The sequence below is a fragment of the Ischnura elegans genome, chromosome 1, assembly GCF_921293095.1.
Source record: "Ischnura elegans chromosome 1, ioIscEleg1.1, whole genome shotgun sequence".
NCBI classification, from domain to species: Eukaryota; Metazoa; Arthropoda; class Insecta; order Odonata; family Coenagrionidae; genus Ischnura; species Ischnura elegans.
In genome coordinates, this window is record NC_060246.1 from 138037653 (window position 1) to 138055056 (window position 17404).

The 17404-nt window shown below is 38.1% G+C and overlaps 1 protein-coding gene across 9 annotated transcripts in view; it reads right to left on the reverse strand.

The window, feature by feature from the left end:
• The window catches only part of LOC124170730 (oxysterol-binding protein-related protein 8), a 116481-nt gene that overhangs the window by 15696 nt on the left and 83381 nt on the right, over positions 1–17404 (reverse strand). For 4 of the 9 annotated variants that reach the window (XM_046549686.1, XM_046549650.1, XM_046549631.1 and 1 more), the window contains 4 exons: positions 5725–5880; positions 4183–4575; positions 2144–2394; positions 30–95 (listed from right to left, as the gene is read on the reverse strand). In XM_046549686.1, the coding sequence (XP_046405642.1) occupies positions 30–95; positions 2144–2394; positions 4183–4575; positions 5725–5880 (866 nt within the window). The remainder of the gene's footprint in view (positions 1–29; positions 96–2143; positions 2395–4182; positions 4576–5724; positions 5881–17404) is intronic. The other 5 variants (XM_046549678.1, XM_046549669.1, XM_046549641.1 and 2 more) reach the window with 4 other exon arrangements.

The window sequence follows — 17404 nt, forward strand, 5'->3', positions numbered from 1 at the left end:
TATGAATACAAATATTTAAATTCCCTTACCTGTTTGACTAGGAACCATATCAAAGATTTGTTTTCTTCCGCAAGTTCTTCTACCTGCTCCCCAGCCTAACAGAGAGAAAAATATAAATTGAAATTTTATTTTTCAAGTGATAACAAGTGAAAAGTATGTGCCACTCCAATAAAAATTAGAAAATTTCCCAACATCACAAAAACTTCATTAATCTTGAGTTTTGCCAAGTTGCTAATACATAGACGCTTAGGTAGACAATGATAACAATGTGCATATACACTTGACAAAAATGTACACTATAATATCGTTTAAAAAATTGTATTCAATAATAGGTAAATTTAACTGAAGAAGGATAGTGTTAGGGCACCTACCAAGAAAATTAGTTGGTGCAACAGAATTCAAGCTTTTCAAGGCCATAACGCCTAATGCAAAGGCAATATTCAGATATTATGTATTTACAAGTGAAAAGCCACGAGACAACTTAAGAAGGATTACCTTGAGTAATTCTTTCCTGAAGTGATTTTTTACTATTTGCTGTTTTGTATACTTTAAGTAAGGAATATTCTTAAGGAACCATGACACCAAAATCAATATAATTTGAGAGCTAGAGTAGAATAGGAAAAAAAACAGAAAAATACAGGCCTCATTTCAAACTATATTGACAATCAAAAAAATTGGAAAATAAACCCATTGGAATCAAAACAAAGAACATGGATCATTCACTCAAACAGGAAATTAAAATTCATTGAAAGAATTTGGCAGAAAGAAGGGAAAGATACGCCAGAACAATTAGACATTCTTTTTCAATCATTCAGTCTCTCATTGGTATAAATAAAAAAAACACATAAGTTACCACTCACTTCATGAGTTGGTGATACTATTGGAGTTGGAGATGATCAACTAGCTCAAGGAGAACTAATTAAGGCCAAGATTCAGAAACAAATTGTAAATAGCAACAAACCACATGAGGCTACTGCAAGGAATGAAGGAGTAGTTGAGAATTGGTGACCAACGTGGTGGTAGTGTGTGATGGAATCAACTCTTCTGGGAAAGGGTACCACTGAAGGTAAGGACCACTGAACTTTTTCCATGGATAACTTGAGAATTAGGCAACAGAACAACATAATGGAAACAAACATGTTTTATCTTCCTGACTCTATCAAAATCCTCCATTAAAACTTTCCCAAATGCTAATGACTCCAAATAAAATCTTCCAGGATAATTCTATACTCCAGAGTTTAGGTGGCTCTAATGGTGCACGACCACTGCTAGCTGTTTTTTCAAAGGTACGTAGGTTTATTCTGGTTTCAAAGATTGACTGCATGTTCCAGTGCCACACATTCCACCACTGTGGACTTCGTTGACTGCCCTATCCGAATTACTCTTTCCAGGGGTGTTTTAACTGATCTTAGTGTTTCGCTTACATAATTTTTCCCAACAAATCACAAAAGTAATAAGTTGGCAAAGATGCCCATTACATTTACCAAAATTTTGCTGTCAGCCCATCATTCAAATGGATAAACAGGTACTCTTCAACTTACAAACAGGATATATTCCGAATACTTTTATCATATATGAGATTGGTTACAAATCGCCAATGACACACAAAGGCATTAAATCATCTACCAACCAAAATCTAGCCTAAAATGTAGCTTGGCCGACTGACATAGATTAACTCTACTAATTACACATTCTTTTTACACACGATCCTTTGCTCTATATATTACAAGAACATTATTGCTAACAAATTAAAATGAAATTGCAAAAAAAACTGCTGCCGAGAATAATGCATATAACGTAAGAAAAATGTTAATGGAAACATGTTGTCTCAATGTGCGACCAATTGCCGTGGCATATTCACGAAGAAATTTTAGGAATACTTCATAACACACTTTTCAACATACTTTCGGCTGTTGACCTTTTTGAATTGTCGTAAGTCAGATCCGTCCCGTGATAATGATCAGCTTAAAATATTGTAAACTTTCCCGGTGAATACTTTTCATAAAATCTTCTCGAGTTTGGCTGCAGGTAAGTCTGCTTCAGGCCAACGTTTTGATGAGAAACTCCCTCATCAAAACGTTGGCCTTAAACAGTCTTACTCGATGCCAAGCTTGAGATTATTTTATCGATATGACCAGCTTACCGAGCCAAATTCCTGCTCCTCTTCATTCTCCAAGTATGGTGTCTCCTGGGGCTCCTCCTCCGGACAATCCTTCTCCTCTTCCTCCTCCTCCACATCCGATTCATCCTCTTCATCCTCCTCATCTTCCTCCTCATCCTCCTCCTCTTCTTCCTCCTCTTCCTCTTCCTCCGAGTCTTCTTCGTCATCATCCTCGGCCGTCTCAGACTCCCCTGCATGGTGCCCGTTAGCTGACTGACTCTTGCCCCCTATATCTTATATTAGGTTTTGCCATTTAAAGCACTAAATTAGCAGGTTGGGATAGAAATGACTAATATCTAGCAAAGCTCTTATTGAGTAGGAGCTCAAATTACTAATCTACTCACTTCCTACAAAGTTCCCATGATCTAAGGGATAATAGGTCACCAAGTTAGTAAAAGTTTGAGTGATAGTAAGGTAAAAATGAAAAAATTATGACAAAAATATATACTGAGGTGGGTAAAAATCAAGGGGATTTTTACAGGTATTATAGGTGCACGCCTGGACGTAAACTTATACCATTATTGTATTATTCTATTTCCTGTCAATTATAACCTCAAATGATTCAATCAATTAATAATCAGGGAGATTTTTAGAGTTAACCATCCACAAGCTTCAATCAAGTTGCATCAAGGAAACAAAGGTCCATAGGTATAGTCATCTAACAAATTAAAAATACTATCTAGGCAAAATAAACATCTCTCTCGATAGCACAATCCAAAAAATTTTCTCTTCCCCTTCTCAATTTCCTGATAATTGCTTTTAAGATTCATTACTCTTATCCTTGTCCTTCATTTCTATATTCATTTTGTAAAGCTGCTTCCCTCTCCGTCCTCCTATGTTTTCTCATTTCATTCCCAACTCAAGACTATTGTTTCTACATGAGGATATTTATCAGTGATAGCAGTCCAGGCCTTGCTTCATTACCAGCCAGGAAAAACATGCATTGCTCATTTAAGCTGGACAAAAAGCCTCAGAGAAAAATATCACTCTCAATAATTTCTAATTTTCTGGGCCTTATGGTGCGTGAAACTACACATTCTGGGATAACCTCAAGAAAATAACAAATTGCTTCACCCACTTCATAAGAGAGACTTGCAATGACTTAAGACAAACAACTCAAAGAGAATTTTAAAACGGAGAGTGAAAGTAAATGAATGAGCCACAGTAGAACTTTCTTACTTCTTGAAAATGAATCATAGTTTTCAAAACACTGAACTATTCATTTAAAAAAACAATAAAGAGATGAGCCAACATATGCAGCAGAAAATACTCAATTGATGCACAGATTTAAGATAATTTTACAATTTTAAAAATTACAGCAATTGATTACTTTAATGATAAATTGCTTAATTATAATTGTACATCAGTCAATTACTACTGTAAACAGAACTTTTTATAACATAAATACCACTTTATAATGCAATACTTGGTGAATGAAAAAACAAATAATACGATTTAATATGTTTCATCCCAAAAATCTTGCAAAAAACGAATACAATCCCAAGCACAACCAATCAAAAGTTGACAAAAGATTATTTACCCACTAATAATAATAAAAACTGATGAAAGAGTTTTTGAGGGCTAGATACTAAAGATGGGGGAGCATAAAATGGAGAGCAAAGAATAACTATCATCAGAGGCATTTTATCTGACATCCATTACTCAAAATAAGAGCTGACATGAATACACGAAAATAAGGACATAGATGAAACAGGTGTGTGGACATAATGTTGCTGACAATAGTTAGGAGAAATCTAAAATATTACTAGCATATAAAAAAAATCTCAACTGATAGATAAGCCAAATAAAGTAAAAATATTTAATGATGCATATTAATAATAATTAACCTACACTCACAGCACTATTATGTGGTATCATGAACCTTTAGATAGAAAATTCATGCATTAATTTCCATCAACTGACATTTTCCATTTAAGCACTTAATTTCGAGAAAGGGACCAGCTGAAATAATATCAAGGGAAACCTAAACTGGCATTGTGACTTTAAAAGGAATCACCCACCAATGTCAGCACCTGTCTCAGATGGGGGCAAAGGTGTGAGGCCACCACTCCCCTGTCCAGCATCGTCTTCAAAGACGGAGGAAGGCATGGGAGAGTCGCACATATCCCGCTCCAGCGTGCCCACAGCATACCAGAGGTTAGGGAGGAATGGCGACGGAGACGGACAAGGCGATCGACATGTGAGGGGCAAACTATTCTTTCGGTGATAGACGTCTGAGCTCTCGCTAGAGCAACCGTGGGATGGAGAAGACATTGAAGAGTCCGGGGGGGTTGGGGTCGAGAGGAGGACGAGGGGGGAGGAGCTACGGTGCTGCAGGTGGAATGGCAAGGGAAAATTAGGAGTGGAAGGCCTAAAAGACCCCAGAAGGGCACTCAGGGACTTATTTTCTGAGCCTGGCAAAGAGAAGTTGCACGTGACCACCAAATACAAACATCATAGCAAATTCAAATAGCCGTGACACATCAATCAATGTAAGGTGGTTTGAATGGGTGTTTTAGGGATTTAAATGGAGCAATGTCAGTTTTCATACAGGTTAGTCAAAGAATAAATATTTAGTTCTCAGCAAAGGAAGTTTTTTTTCATTTAAAATTATTAAAATATGAAATTTATTTCGGAAATAATTTTTCAATATGATTTATTTGATGCAATTAAAGCCAAAAATCAATTTTGCATTTTGAGGAGTAGTAAAAAAGGTGTATGATACCATAATGTGGTGATAACAATGGCATTAAAATAAAAGAAGCAAATAATTTATTGGGCAATAAGTACATAATGAGATGAATTCGATACCGCATTTTAAAAAGATGAGATAGCATTTTAAAGAAGGCAAAGAAAAGACAGGATTTGAATAAGGATTTGTTAAAATTTATTGATTGCAAGGGCAAGGTTAAAATTCAATTTTTTGGATAAAAAAATGAAATGTCAAATAACAAATTTACAGTGCAAAAGACAAGTATAAAAAGCAAAGGGGGTCATTACAGTGAATTTGAAGCCAAGGAAAGACCAATGAAGAAAAAAGAAAAAAAAAGAGCCATGAGAAAATTTCTTCAAATAATAATGAAATTTACCAGCTGCTATTCATCTCAGACACAGGCTTAAAATGTTATATTATTTCAACTATCAAAATTTTAAGAAAGGGATGAATGGACAATGTCACAATCGAAGGGACAATTGAACAATCTATGACCACACACTTGAAAATATTTAGCCAAAGAAAACAGTAAATAAAGAAAAAACAGAGAAAATTACAGAATCAATAATTATGAGACTAATTTTTAAACAGATATGACAAATTGAGATTGTGAAACAACTATGAACACACAACAACACACCACACTTGATTCAACACAACACACTTGATCAAGAAATTGCAAACAATTTGAAAGTTAAAAGGAAGATGGTATCATTATAAAAGAGAATAACACTTAGAGAATGACAAGTAATAATCATAATAAAATAATGCAACGCTTATCTTATAATGTGCTGAACACATGAAGAATTTAAAATACGCATATAATAATTCAAAGGCTTTCGATGCTCACCATGTCTGGAGTACTGCCCCTCTATATCCGGTTCCGACCACCTTGCCTCCTTCCCACCACTTGCTCCCAGTGCTGCTCCAGGACCTTGTGCATATAAAGGAGGTGTTTGGGAATAACTGATAGGCTCAGAGCCACCAGCCATTAATGGGGGTGTTCCTGGAACAAAAGTCCATATTCTCCAAAAGTATGAAAATAAAGCCTCTTATCAGGAATGAATCTAAGTAAATACTTCCCTCAAGTGCCTCATGAACTCACTACCACAAATGGGGAATTAAAAATCTCAGGATGTACCCACCACTTTGTTTTCAGTCAACAAAATTATAATGCGGAAAAATATATGTACAGTACACCCCCGATTACCTGGGCTAATGGTGGGGAGGGTCGGCACGAATAATCGGAAAACACGGATAACCGAAACTTTCACTTAAATGTCTTGCAATGTTCATAATTTACCACAAACGAACAATATATTATTATTTATGCAGTTATTCGGTTATTGTAGAGAGCTTCCCGGACTCAATGAGAGGTTTCTTTGCCAGTTCCTGATCTTACAAGAGGCGATAACATGACTGTAATCTTATTATTAATGATCCATGTAAGGCCTGGTTTTGAAAAAGACACATCTGTGGCTGCGCGTTCACGGATACAGAAAAGTGGTTTGCACGAATGCTTCAAAACCACTGCTCGACGTCGGAAACTACACTGTCAGGCATCACGCCACGTGGTCGCCTCTCGCACAAGTTGCCCAGGTGGCAACTGCCGTGGGACGTGTATCCGTGATCACGGAGCGCAGTCGTGCACTGTGAAGCTTGGAAAACAGATACACGGTACTCCCGTGAATGCAGCTAGCTCGCGATCGCTTCCGTTTTACGATAGGGATTCTAACGGAAGTAATAAGCACGGTGTATCCTAGCATTAATGCAGTAATTCCAATGATTTTGCATACGATTTTATTTTTTTAAATAAAGATCGCGGAAAAAATTGAGCGAGAGTGAAAATCATGCACGGATAATCCGCAACCCGGATAAACCACAGCCAGATAATCTGGAGTCTGCTGTATGTACTGTATAAATCTCACAATTCAAAGATTTAGCAAATTCTAAATTCTAGGATAAAAGTATTATAGCATTTAAAAGTAATGAAACACTAAAATGTTCAAGACAAGAGCTATGCACTACAAACAACAAGTGCCACACCTTTACTAAGAAAAAACTCATACACAGTCACAAAGTCACTTATTAGTTTAGTAAACTCTAAGTGTCAGTGGAAAAGTTAGGAATGGTTTTCCTTAGATTCGAACTATTTATGACCATTTTAGAATCCAGGAATTAAGTCAACAGATCCATCAAAAATGGTTTAGAATGCTCCAGTATGAACTTCTTTACATTAGTAGCAATAAACAGAGAGTGATGCATATAGAGCAAAATATATACATATGTACATAGCAAACTTGAATTTAAAGAGATGATTAAAAGATAATGGACTTCTTTACATTAGTAGTAATAAACAGAGAGTGATGCATGTAGAGCAAAATATATACATATGTACATAGCAAACTTGAATTTAAAGAGATGATTAAAAGATAATGGTGCCAAAGCAGGGTTCCCACTCTACCTGAACAATGAAATTCACGGCTTTTTCCAGGTTTTCACGGTTATTTTTCACGTTTTCACGGTTTTTTTAAGGTTTTCACGGTCTCAATTTTGCTAAATTCACGGTCCGTTAATAAGCCAACAATAAGAAAATCACTGGCCGTATATCAACAGAAAATTAACGTACGCGAAAAACGCCGTGAATGTTAACGCCGCAATGAAAAGTGATATCTGTTATGACGTGATCTATCGTTTCCAAAATTCAGGGCCGACTAAAGGACCAGCCCAACCGCGCTCTTGCCCGGACGCCGAATACCCTTCGGACCTTCTTCCGTCCGGACACTCGAGGTCCTTTTTTAATTCCTCGCTGGCAATGATTGTTTTTTGCGCACGTTGTTATTACTGCACAGTAACCGAATTTCCCCCCCCCCCCCAATATTTCTTATTTAACGGAAAATATATTATTTAAATTGTCTATAGAATATAATAAATTGATTCTTTCTTATTCAGCGGAAAATATTTTATGAAAATTGTTAATAGAACATAATAAATCGAAAAACAATTTCATACACCGTATTAGCACGAATCTAAGACGAACACGATTCTAAGACTACCCTCCTTTTTTGGAACTCCACTAGGGGACAATTTTTCTTTATTAATAACGATACGATTATAAAATGAATGCGGAAAAACGATCAATGCTTAATTTTTTTTGCTAGATTGCCTATTTCCCAGGAAACGCAGGATTTTGGCGAGTAATTAAGAAATTCATTAAAGGTTTCAAAACAATATTTTAGATAATAACAGGAATAGTAGTACTTTATCAAGACACATACGTCATATTGTTGATTCGACCCATATCTCTTTCAAAATTCTGAATGTTTTTCTCCACTCGGCATTTACACTGCTATTATGGATTTCAGTCAGATGTAAAAATTCTTATCCATCAAACACCATTTCCAGTACACGTATTCACGAGAGCAATGTGCATGTTGTGCCTAAAACAACCGCATTCGCCGGTGCAGTGACTGGTTGTGAGATGGATCACGAAGGCCAAAAATAGTCAATTACTTGAATTGTTCCTGTCTAATGAATATATTTTTAATACAATTGAGGTAGTGTGTAAAGCGTGAACAATGTTGCGTTAATCGTCAGCGGCACGCCCACCTGGATCTTCGCCTTCATATCTCTACTTGTTTTCTCCAGGTAGCTCACTCTACCCCCACCCCTACCGTCATGTGCTAGCGGACAACCCAAGGCGCTCTGCAATATTCACGCGCATCTAGCCCGGATTCTTTTCTTCATGTTCAATTATTTTCAGTCCATCTCTTACAGTTCTCAATAGTTTCTTCGGAGGGGCCATGGTCGGAAGACGACTAAAATTAAACTAGTGAAAATGACTTTATTAAACCCACATGGAAAACACTCGGTGGTTCGAAGTCCAGCCACCCCGGAAAGTAGGGAACCACTCGTACGAGGTTAAGTTCGGAACTGATGCTATCGCGTACGGGGGTACGCAGAGCACACTGCAGAGGGCGAAGCGTGACCATAGGACTGCGCCATGAAATTTTTTACCCTAAAGATGCCCATTCTTTTCTAATTAGCGTAGCGCCAGATGATCAGATGAATTCGGACTGTTAGTAGGGAGAAACAAAAATCCTGAGAAGATATCCCTTCGTCAGTAACTCTGACAAGTGAGACTACTAGTAGTAGTATAGCTCGTAAATTGATAACTGATAACAACCTGGTATCATGTTTTCGGAACAAAATGCCGAATTAACTGCCGTAAGCTCAGCTACGAGGATATCGCGTTTCGCCAAAAATCACCATCATATTTTTCCATCTATTTCCTTGCTTAAAATACGTCATGTGTGATCTCGTTTTTTTTAACGTGCAAATTACTAACATTTCAATCTAATAAAAGCATAATAGCAATTACTGAATATCATTGTTAGATACCTTTTGGGCTAATAGGTGATTCATGCAGCAGTTGACCTCCATAAACTGGGAACTTCGAAGCAGTTAGGCTGAAAAAGGTCAGTTGGTGAGAAGAGGGGGGAGCGCGAAACACGTTTCTATTGTTCTCGTGTAACTCGATATTTTTTTCGAAGCTAAGGTCTTCGTAATAAGATCCCTGCGCGAGCTGGGACCTGTTTTTATTTTGAAGAAGAGGAAAGCGTCAGAAGGGGGGAGGCGAATGGTGAATGGAGGGGGATAAAGGTTCTTGGGAAATGCGCTAATGTTACTTTCCCACGGCACTGAGCTTCTCCCAATGGTAGTTCCATCTCTTGGAGAGGATTCCAACTACGTGCTTGTCGTTATTAGCCATAAATGACACATTGTATTTATTTCGTCTCATTTTCGTCAAACGATGGATGCGGGAAAATTCTGCGTCGGAACCGCGATCTTCAAACGATCGCGGTTCCGACGCAGAAACGATACTTCGGGGAACGATAGATGCGGGAAAAAATTAAATTGTCTATAAGGAACTTTATTTGGGACCAGAAACGGCGAACGATCAATGCGGGAACGATAGATCGAGGTTCCACCGTATAACTTTCTTTTGAAAGCGGCAGTGTAATGACTTCTTTTCTCTGCTATTGTAATACTCTGAAACCAAAACTGAATCGATCTCTCTAATCAGAGGCAAATCATGTTCCCTTCTTACCGTTGCTCTGGGAAAAATGGAACGACTATGTAGCATAATTAATCGTAGAGGGCGTAACTTGGTGGAAATCCATAATATCACGAATACAAGGATCAAGGAAATAGCAAAGTTCTTGATCCTTGTATTCGTGAGACTATGTAGCAGTTTATATCGCGACGGCATTGAGGCTTTAACGACACAAACAAACAGCATTACCTTAGATAGCACAAAGCGGAGGAACTGGATCACCACCGACAGTAAATAACTCCACACAAACTTTCCGGTTGCGACGTAAAACTGGCAAGTTCCAGGTCGACGCATGCGACAATCGTGTAATGCTGTGTTGCCATAAGCGGAAATTTTCTCTCGTTTTCAGGGCCGCAATGCGCGAGAATTAGTAACGTCACGCCGAAAGCTCGCTGTAGGCGCCCAAAAGCGGGCACCGGAAATCCCATATTTTACGGGAACAAAGAAATCAGACGGCAAGAAACATCAAAATTCTTAGGTGTAACCCTTGACAGAAAGCTGATCTGGAACCACCAAATCAACAACGCCATTGGAAAAACTAAAGCCGCTGCAGCAGCGCTTGGGCCACTGCTCCAAAAAAAGTCGAAATTATCGTTAAAAACCAAATGCCTACTTTATAAAACCATGCTAAAACCACTCTTATCATATGCTTCCGCAGTCTGGCTAATGGCTTCAAAAACCCACCTATCAAGACTACAAAAAACGGAAAATCTACTACTACGGAAGATCGTGGGTGCCCCGTGGTACATAAGGAATAAAGATCTGAGGAAAGACCTCAAAATAACTCCGCTATTAACAGAACTGAAAGCAAATCTTCCCGTATTCAAAAGGTCTCTAATACGCACTGGAAATGAAAAAATAGTGATCTCTGGGAATATACCCCAGACCAAAACTATAGACATCGCACGCCTCTCTCTGCCCTAATCCCTAACCACATCCCCTCCCCATAAACCAAAATAAGTAGAAATACTGAAAAATCAAAGATAATTTAAACAGCAGACATGAACCCTTAAGAAATCCACTGGAGACAGCCAGAAGGCTGGGGCTAGTGATTCATAACAAAACAAATTCCGGCGAGGCGAGGCAGCGCATGGCAGGTTGTCAAGGCTAGCGGTCTTCCAGTCATAGGATTGAGGGTGTTGAATAAACGTTCAAATTTTTCGACACAATGGCCATCTAGATTTAGTTTCGAAAGTGGTCGCTGCAGCCAGTGGGAAGGCTAATTGGGTGGAAGGGGGACTAAGCAGTGACCGAGGGAGGGGAAACCAAGCCTTTTGAGGAAAGTAAACAAGCTGATGAGAAGTGGTGTCATATTTCAGGGGGGGGAGAGAAAAGGCCTGCGCTGGGGAAAGATGTTTTTTTCTTCAGGCAACATTCGTTCCCACGCTTTTCTGACCCATGCGACCGCATGCGACGATGCTCGCCACAATGAATAGAAGTGCGCTAGCTACGAACGAAGATGAAAATTTCTGGGAAGGTATTATTATCAAGATTGAGAGATTTTTAAGGTTTTAAGACGAAATTCACGGCTATTTCCCGGTTTTTTCACGGTAGAGGAAATTCACGGCTAATTCACGGTTTTAAGGTTTTCACGGTTGAGTGGGAACCCTGCAAAGGAACTTGCTATTTCAGGGTACTCCACACGAGCATTTAGTGTCTCCTCTTTTAATATTATCTGCTTCAGTGAGATTTCAAGATATTTCAGTCAACTTTAACAAACACTTCATGTGGCATCAGGACTATGCGCATGAGCAAAGAAAATGAATACCTAGGCTGGTCCATTGCAATAAGGCTGGTACATCCGTAAGAGTCATTTTCCAGGTTTTCGACATAAATAATGTGAACATACATTGCTTTCAAAATTTAAGGTTTACTTTGAACCTATTCATGGTATGATATTAAGAGGAGGCTAAAGACAGCTTAGGTCATTTGAACAATGATGGAAGCAAGGATAGAGACAAACCCAGCAACGGCATTATACTGCTCTCAACAGAAGGTGACAAGGGGACTGGAGCTTAATTTCCTGCCCGACGGAATAAGAGTTGTGCTTGAGTGACCATTAACACAGCACTCAAGCAGGTATCAAGCAGGGATTGGGCAATAACTGAAAAATCTCTGCTTCAGCAGGGATTTGAACCCAGGACCAAGGGGTGTGAAACCAACAATTCAGCCTCTACACCAACCTCATCCCCCATACCCAATCATTATCTCTGCCCAACCTTAAGCTTTCCAGTTAAAGGGAGACCCTTCATCTCGAATAATACAATCATTTCTATGCTGGTGGCCAGGGATTACTGGAATAAAATTGCTTTTAGAATTGCAAAAAAGAGAGCAAAGGCTATAATTTCTCATTTTACCATCATATCACTAAGAACACTATTCTTGTAGTAAGTTGTGCTGCTTCCAAAGCTTACAAGCTTCCTTATATTGCAACAAGCAAGCGCATCATCTCTGAAGCCTCATTAAATATGGCAAGTCACTGATACAAAATCGTTTTCACTCAAATGACATAAAAAGTATAAGGATTGATACCATGGCAACCACCCCTATTAATGAAATCAAATTGTTTTTATTAAGTTTTGTATTTGAGCTTACACTACAACGGAAAATGCCCTGGCAAGGGGCATTCAACAATTGTTAGCAGTATGGGTAAAATATTTTCAACCAATTTTTATTTCATATCTCATCTCTTATAGAATTTCATGCTCCGCTTAGCATATTTCACCTAACACCATATATTCAGGAGTACTTGATGACATTAAAAGAGGATCCACTTTATATATCACAATATCCAATTTCTTTTGTACATCAACTGAAAGTTTCAGTGATTATTTACATGCATGAATGATTAATGCCGGCCACTCTATGCAATTGCGATTAAAATATAAGCTGAAAATTAGTGATAAATAGTGGAAAGGCATAAGAAAGAGAATTAAGTCTACTTATTTAGATATAAGATTCATCGATATGCCAAAATACACTAATAATTTGAACTTTTATATCATTATTACCACAGCAGGAATAAAATAGAAATATTTCTCAGTCCTTCAAATTATAGCTAACTAGAGATGGGTCGAATAGCAGATTTCTCGAATTCGAATATCGAATTCGAATATTAAATCATTGCTCGAATATTCGAATACCTCGAATTTCGAATACCTCGAATACTAAATGATGAATGCTGGAATGTTTGACTCGGTTGCCTACGCAGCAGGCAACACAAGATTTTGGGGAGTAATTTTGATTTCCTTAAAAGGATTCGAACAGGAATTTAGCTGATTAATGAATATTTTAATTTTATGGAAACAATTGGGCATATAATTAATTCAACTAACATCGCTTTACCCCCACTTCTGCTGCCAATTGCTAGCTGACAATCTGAGGCATTTTGCAAAATACAAGCTCTTTTCCACCGGATTTTCTTCAATTATTTTCAGTCCATCTTTGGGAGTTCTCACGAGATAAGAAGATGAATTGGAATTGCTATCAGGGAGAAACCAAATATTCTGTGAAAATATCCCTTTGTCTGGGACTGTAAAAATAAAGATTTATAGCACCACTCATTAATTGTAACTTGATATATGCTTTCGGAAAAAAATACCGCATCAACTTCCGAGAAGCTCTGCTGCTCATATCAAGTTTCGCCAGAATGCTAAGTCTCCGTCGTATTTTGACATTTATTTCTTTGCGTAAAATGCTTAAATAAACTCAGAAATACGTCGTGTTTGGTCTTATTCTTTTTTAAATTACGCGCACATTACTAATATTTCAATTCAATAAAGGTGTAACATCAATCGACGAAAGTTATTCTTAGACACCTTTTGTGCTAATAGATGACTCATGCAGCGGTTGACCTCCACAGAAATGGAGAACTTCGAAGCTGGTAGGAAAAAAAAGGTCAGTGGGGGAGGAAAGGGAGGGCCGGAAACACGTTTCTATTGTTCTCGTGTAACCCGGTATTTTTTCGAAGCTAAGGTCTTCGTAATATGATCCCTGCGCGAGCTGTGACCTTTTTTTATATCGAAGAAGAGGAAAGCCGCAGAGGGGTGGGCTAGTGCTGAATGGAGAGGGATACCGGATCTTGGGAAATGCGCTAATGTAAGTATCCCACGGTACTCACACAGCAGTTGACCTCCAGAAATGGGTAACTTCGAAGCAGGTAGCCAGAAAAAGGTCAGTGGGTGAGAAAAAGGGGGAGGGCGTGAAACACGTTTTTATTGTTCTCGTAACTCGATCTTTTTTTCGAAGCAGGGGTCTTCGTACTGCGATCCCTGCGCGAGCTGGGACCTTTTGTTTGATTTCGGAGAAGAGGAAAGCGTCAGAGTGGGTGAGGCGAGTGCTGAATGGAGGGGGATAGCGGATCGTGGGAAATGCCCTAAGGTTGCTATCCCACGGCACTGAGGTTCTCCTGGTGGGGGGAATCGGGGATTTTCGGATTTTTTCACCCGACGATTTTCGGTTCCCCTCGTCGAACTCTTTTCACCGCTAAAATCCACGAATTTGATGTAATTCGTCAACTTGCGTAAAACGGCGCTGCGAGCTCTAAATGACTACAGTTCTCTACATTTTTCCGAGTCAACTACCAACGACGTGCGTGCGACAGTGTATGACGCGTAATTCAAAGTATTCGAGGTATTCGAGGCGGTACTTTTCGCATAACTATTCGAAACCTCGAATATCGAATACTTTCTAATATTCGAGGTATTCGAGTATTCGCGGATACTATTCGCACATCTCTATAGCTAACAATATTCCACTTATCCACATTAAGGGCTCTGAGTAGTATGCAGTTCTTGATAATAAAGCAACATGTGACATTACTTTGATACAAAATCATTTCTTATCATTGAGATATACTTAAACAGGGCCGGTTTAAGCAGTGAGAAAAGTATGCGGCCTCGTAGAGTGCAAAGCAAAATGGGGCACTCAAGTGCTCCATCCAATAAAGGTGTTATATATATATAATTGTTTTTAAGCTCTAAAAATCTCACATTCAACATATACGAGCAAGCACATTTTAAATTCACACAGATAAAGTCTCAACTCTCATTTCTGAAGTAATTGCATTTATTTTGAAGTGTATCCAGAGAGAAACCTCTCAGGTTATTTTTGAGGGGGGGAGCCGGAATGTTGTTCACTTACGCTAGAAAAATGCTGAGAACCGTATTTAAATTACTACATTCCCAAGAATTTCAATCAAATCAATCGCTCCACTCTGGACAACATTTAATGCTCAACATGGCTATCACCTTAATTCAAAGGTGTTCCAATAGAAGATGTGATTAAACTTCAACCCTTGAGAAAATGCTATCATATTATCTTCATTACAATTGCTAAACATCAATATGATGAATGGAGTATATTGAAATGAAACACATTGCCTTATTAAAATCCAATAAAAAGCGCAATAAGTGAAAAGTTTCAAGATGTAATTAGTTCTATAGAGAAATGAAGGCATATTTAAGACTACGGTTACTCTTCTGCATTGACAACGATGCTTTGAGTATCCAAATGTTAGCCAGAATAACACAATTACTTCAGTGGATGACTAAGGAAAACATTGAGCATAAAAGAGATAAGGAAAGCACCAATTCTAATAACAAAGGCAAGTGAAGTGAATGAAACTTACTTAAAGAAACATATTAATTAAATGCAATAATATGTCTTCATATCTCACAAGCGAAACAAAGAGAAATTTGTAAAGAGAAACACCAAAAATGACAATTACTGTGCTAACTAGCAGTTATGTTGTTTCTCCATAAGCTGTAACTATCCAAGCAGAAACATCAAGTAAATACTAATTAGAAAATAATAAAGCAATGGTTTATTTACAACTCTATTAAACTTCAAAACAAAGCTATACGGAACATTTGTACACACTGGAAAAAAATTATATTCAAAACTTGAAAAGAGAAAAGCAAAGGCTATTTTCTTGTGATTGAATTTTTTAAGCATTTTTCAAAAACGGTAATGTCCACACTGTAAAAAGAAAAGAAAAACAGGACGATTGCACCAATAAATAAAACCCAACCAATTTACAGGCATGTATTTTCCACATGTACTGTTCACTCTGCAGGAGTTAATCAGGGACAAAAATGAGAATTATAATTTCTCCATGTGAATATTTTGTAACAAGCAAAAATGAAAGCAAAATAATATAATAAAGCAGAAAACAAATCAACATACCACCCATATTATTACCTATAAAAATATGATTCTCCAGTGAAAAATACCTTACAAGAGAAGAGTAGTATAGTTACGTTCTATTAATAAACATTAAGGCAATAGTAAATTCATGACTGGAGAGACCCAAATTGAATTTTTTGCTTTTATAATTTTTTAATGAGCATGAATTAGTTATTTTTAATAGCATAAAACCGTTTGATGGTATGAAATGTATTGTGCTTCTACACCAATCAGTGAGCAGGTATGAAAAATACACAAAAAGCTTATATGAAAAATACAAACACACACACATATTTTCCCATGAATCTGTAGAAGCCAAAGGTTAATTTAAGTATTAGTTGTATATGGTTGAGGAAGAAAATCTTAACGCCAAGTCAATTCAGTCAAACCTCCCAATTGTGGACAGCTCAAAAAACTTGCCTGCTACATATTAAGGTAATCATTATTCTGTAGGCATCACTAATAGTCTACATTAGAGATCAATCGGTACCGGTGCCCGATTCTTGGTACTGCCGGTTCTTTGCCTGTGGAAGCAGTATTGAGAACCAATCGCATAAAGTCGGTACTTTGGAAGCAGCTTCGAAAGGTGGCGAAGATTTGAATTTGTCACCAAAAGCCTAAATAGTCTGCAGCATATTCAAGGCCAAAAAGTAAAAACAAAGATTAAAACACACATTTATTACTTTCCAATTGCATGGTGTCCACATTTATTTCTTTTGAGAGTTGCTTGCTAACACACCCATGTAAGGGTTCGTCAGTTTGTCGCTATCGCAAATATTGTAACATTTCAGTAGCCGCGGCCATTTTCATACGAGCTGACTTTTCACCAGCTGCCATCCATGGCATGGCGCTGTTCTTTCAACACACCATAGATGGATGTCCTATGGGTGAATGGATACCTATGGATGTCTTCGAGCGAGTCGAATCACCCTGTTAACGGCAAAGTGCCCATTTCAATCCGTCCCGGCGATGTGCCGTCTGCAGCGTGAAATACAGACAATGCTACATTGAGCCCACTTGCATACGAAATGACTTATTGCTGGCCACTGTTCACATGAAATTCGGGCTTTCAGACAAGACGACTCCCTGCAATGCCATGTGCCCTGCCAGGAACGGTGGCTGGCAGAAAATCGCTTTGTCTGAAAGTGGTCTTATGATTGAATCATGTACATGTATGGTAATTCTTTGACATATGAGCAAGGTGCATTCCAATAGCTTTTTGTAAGTT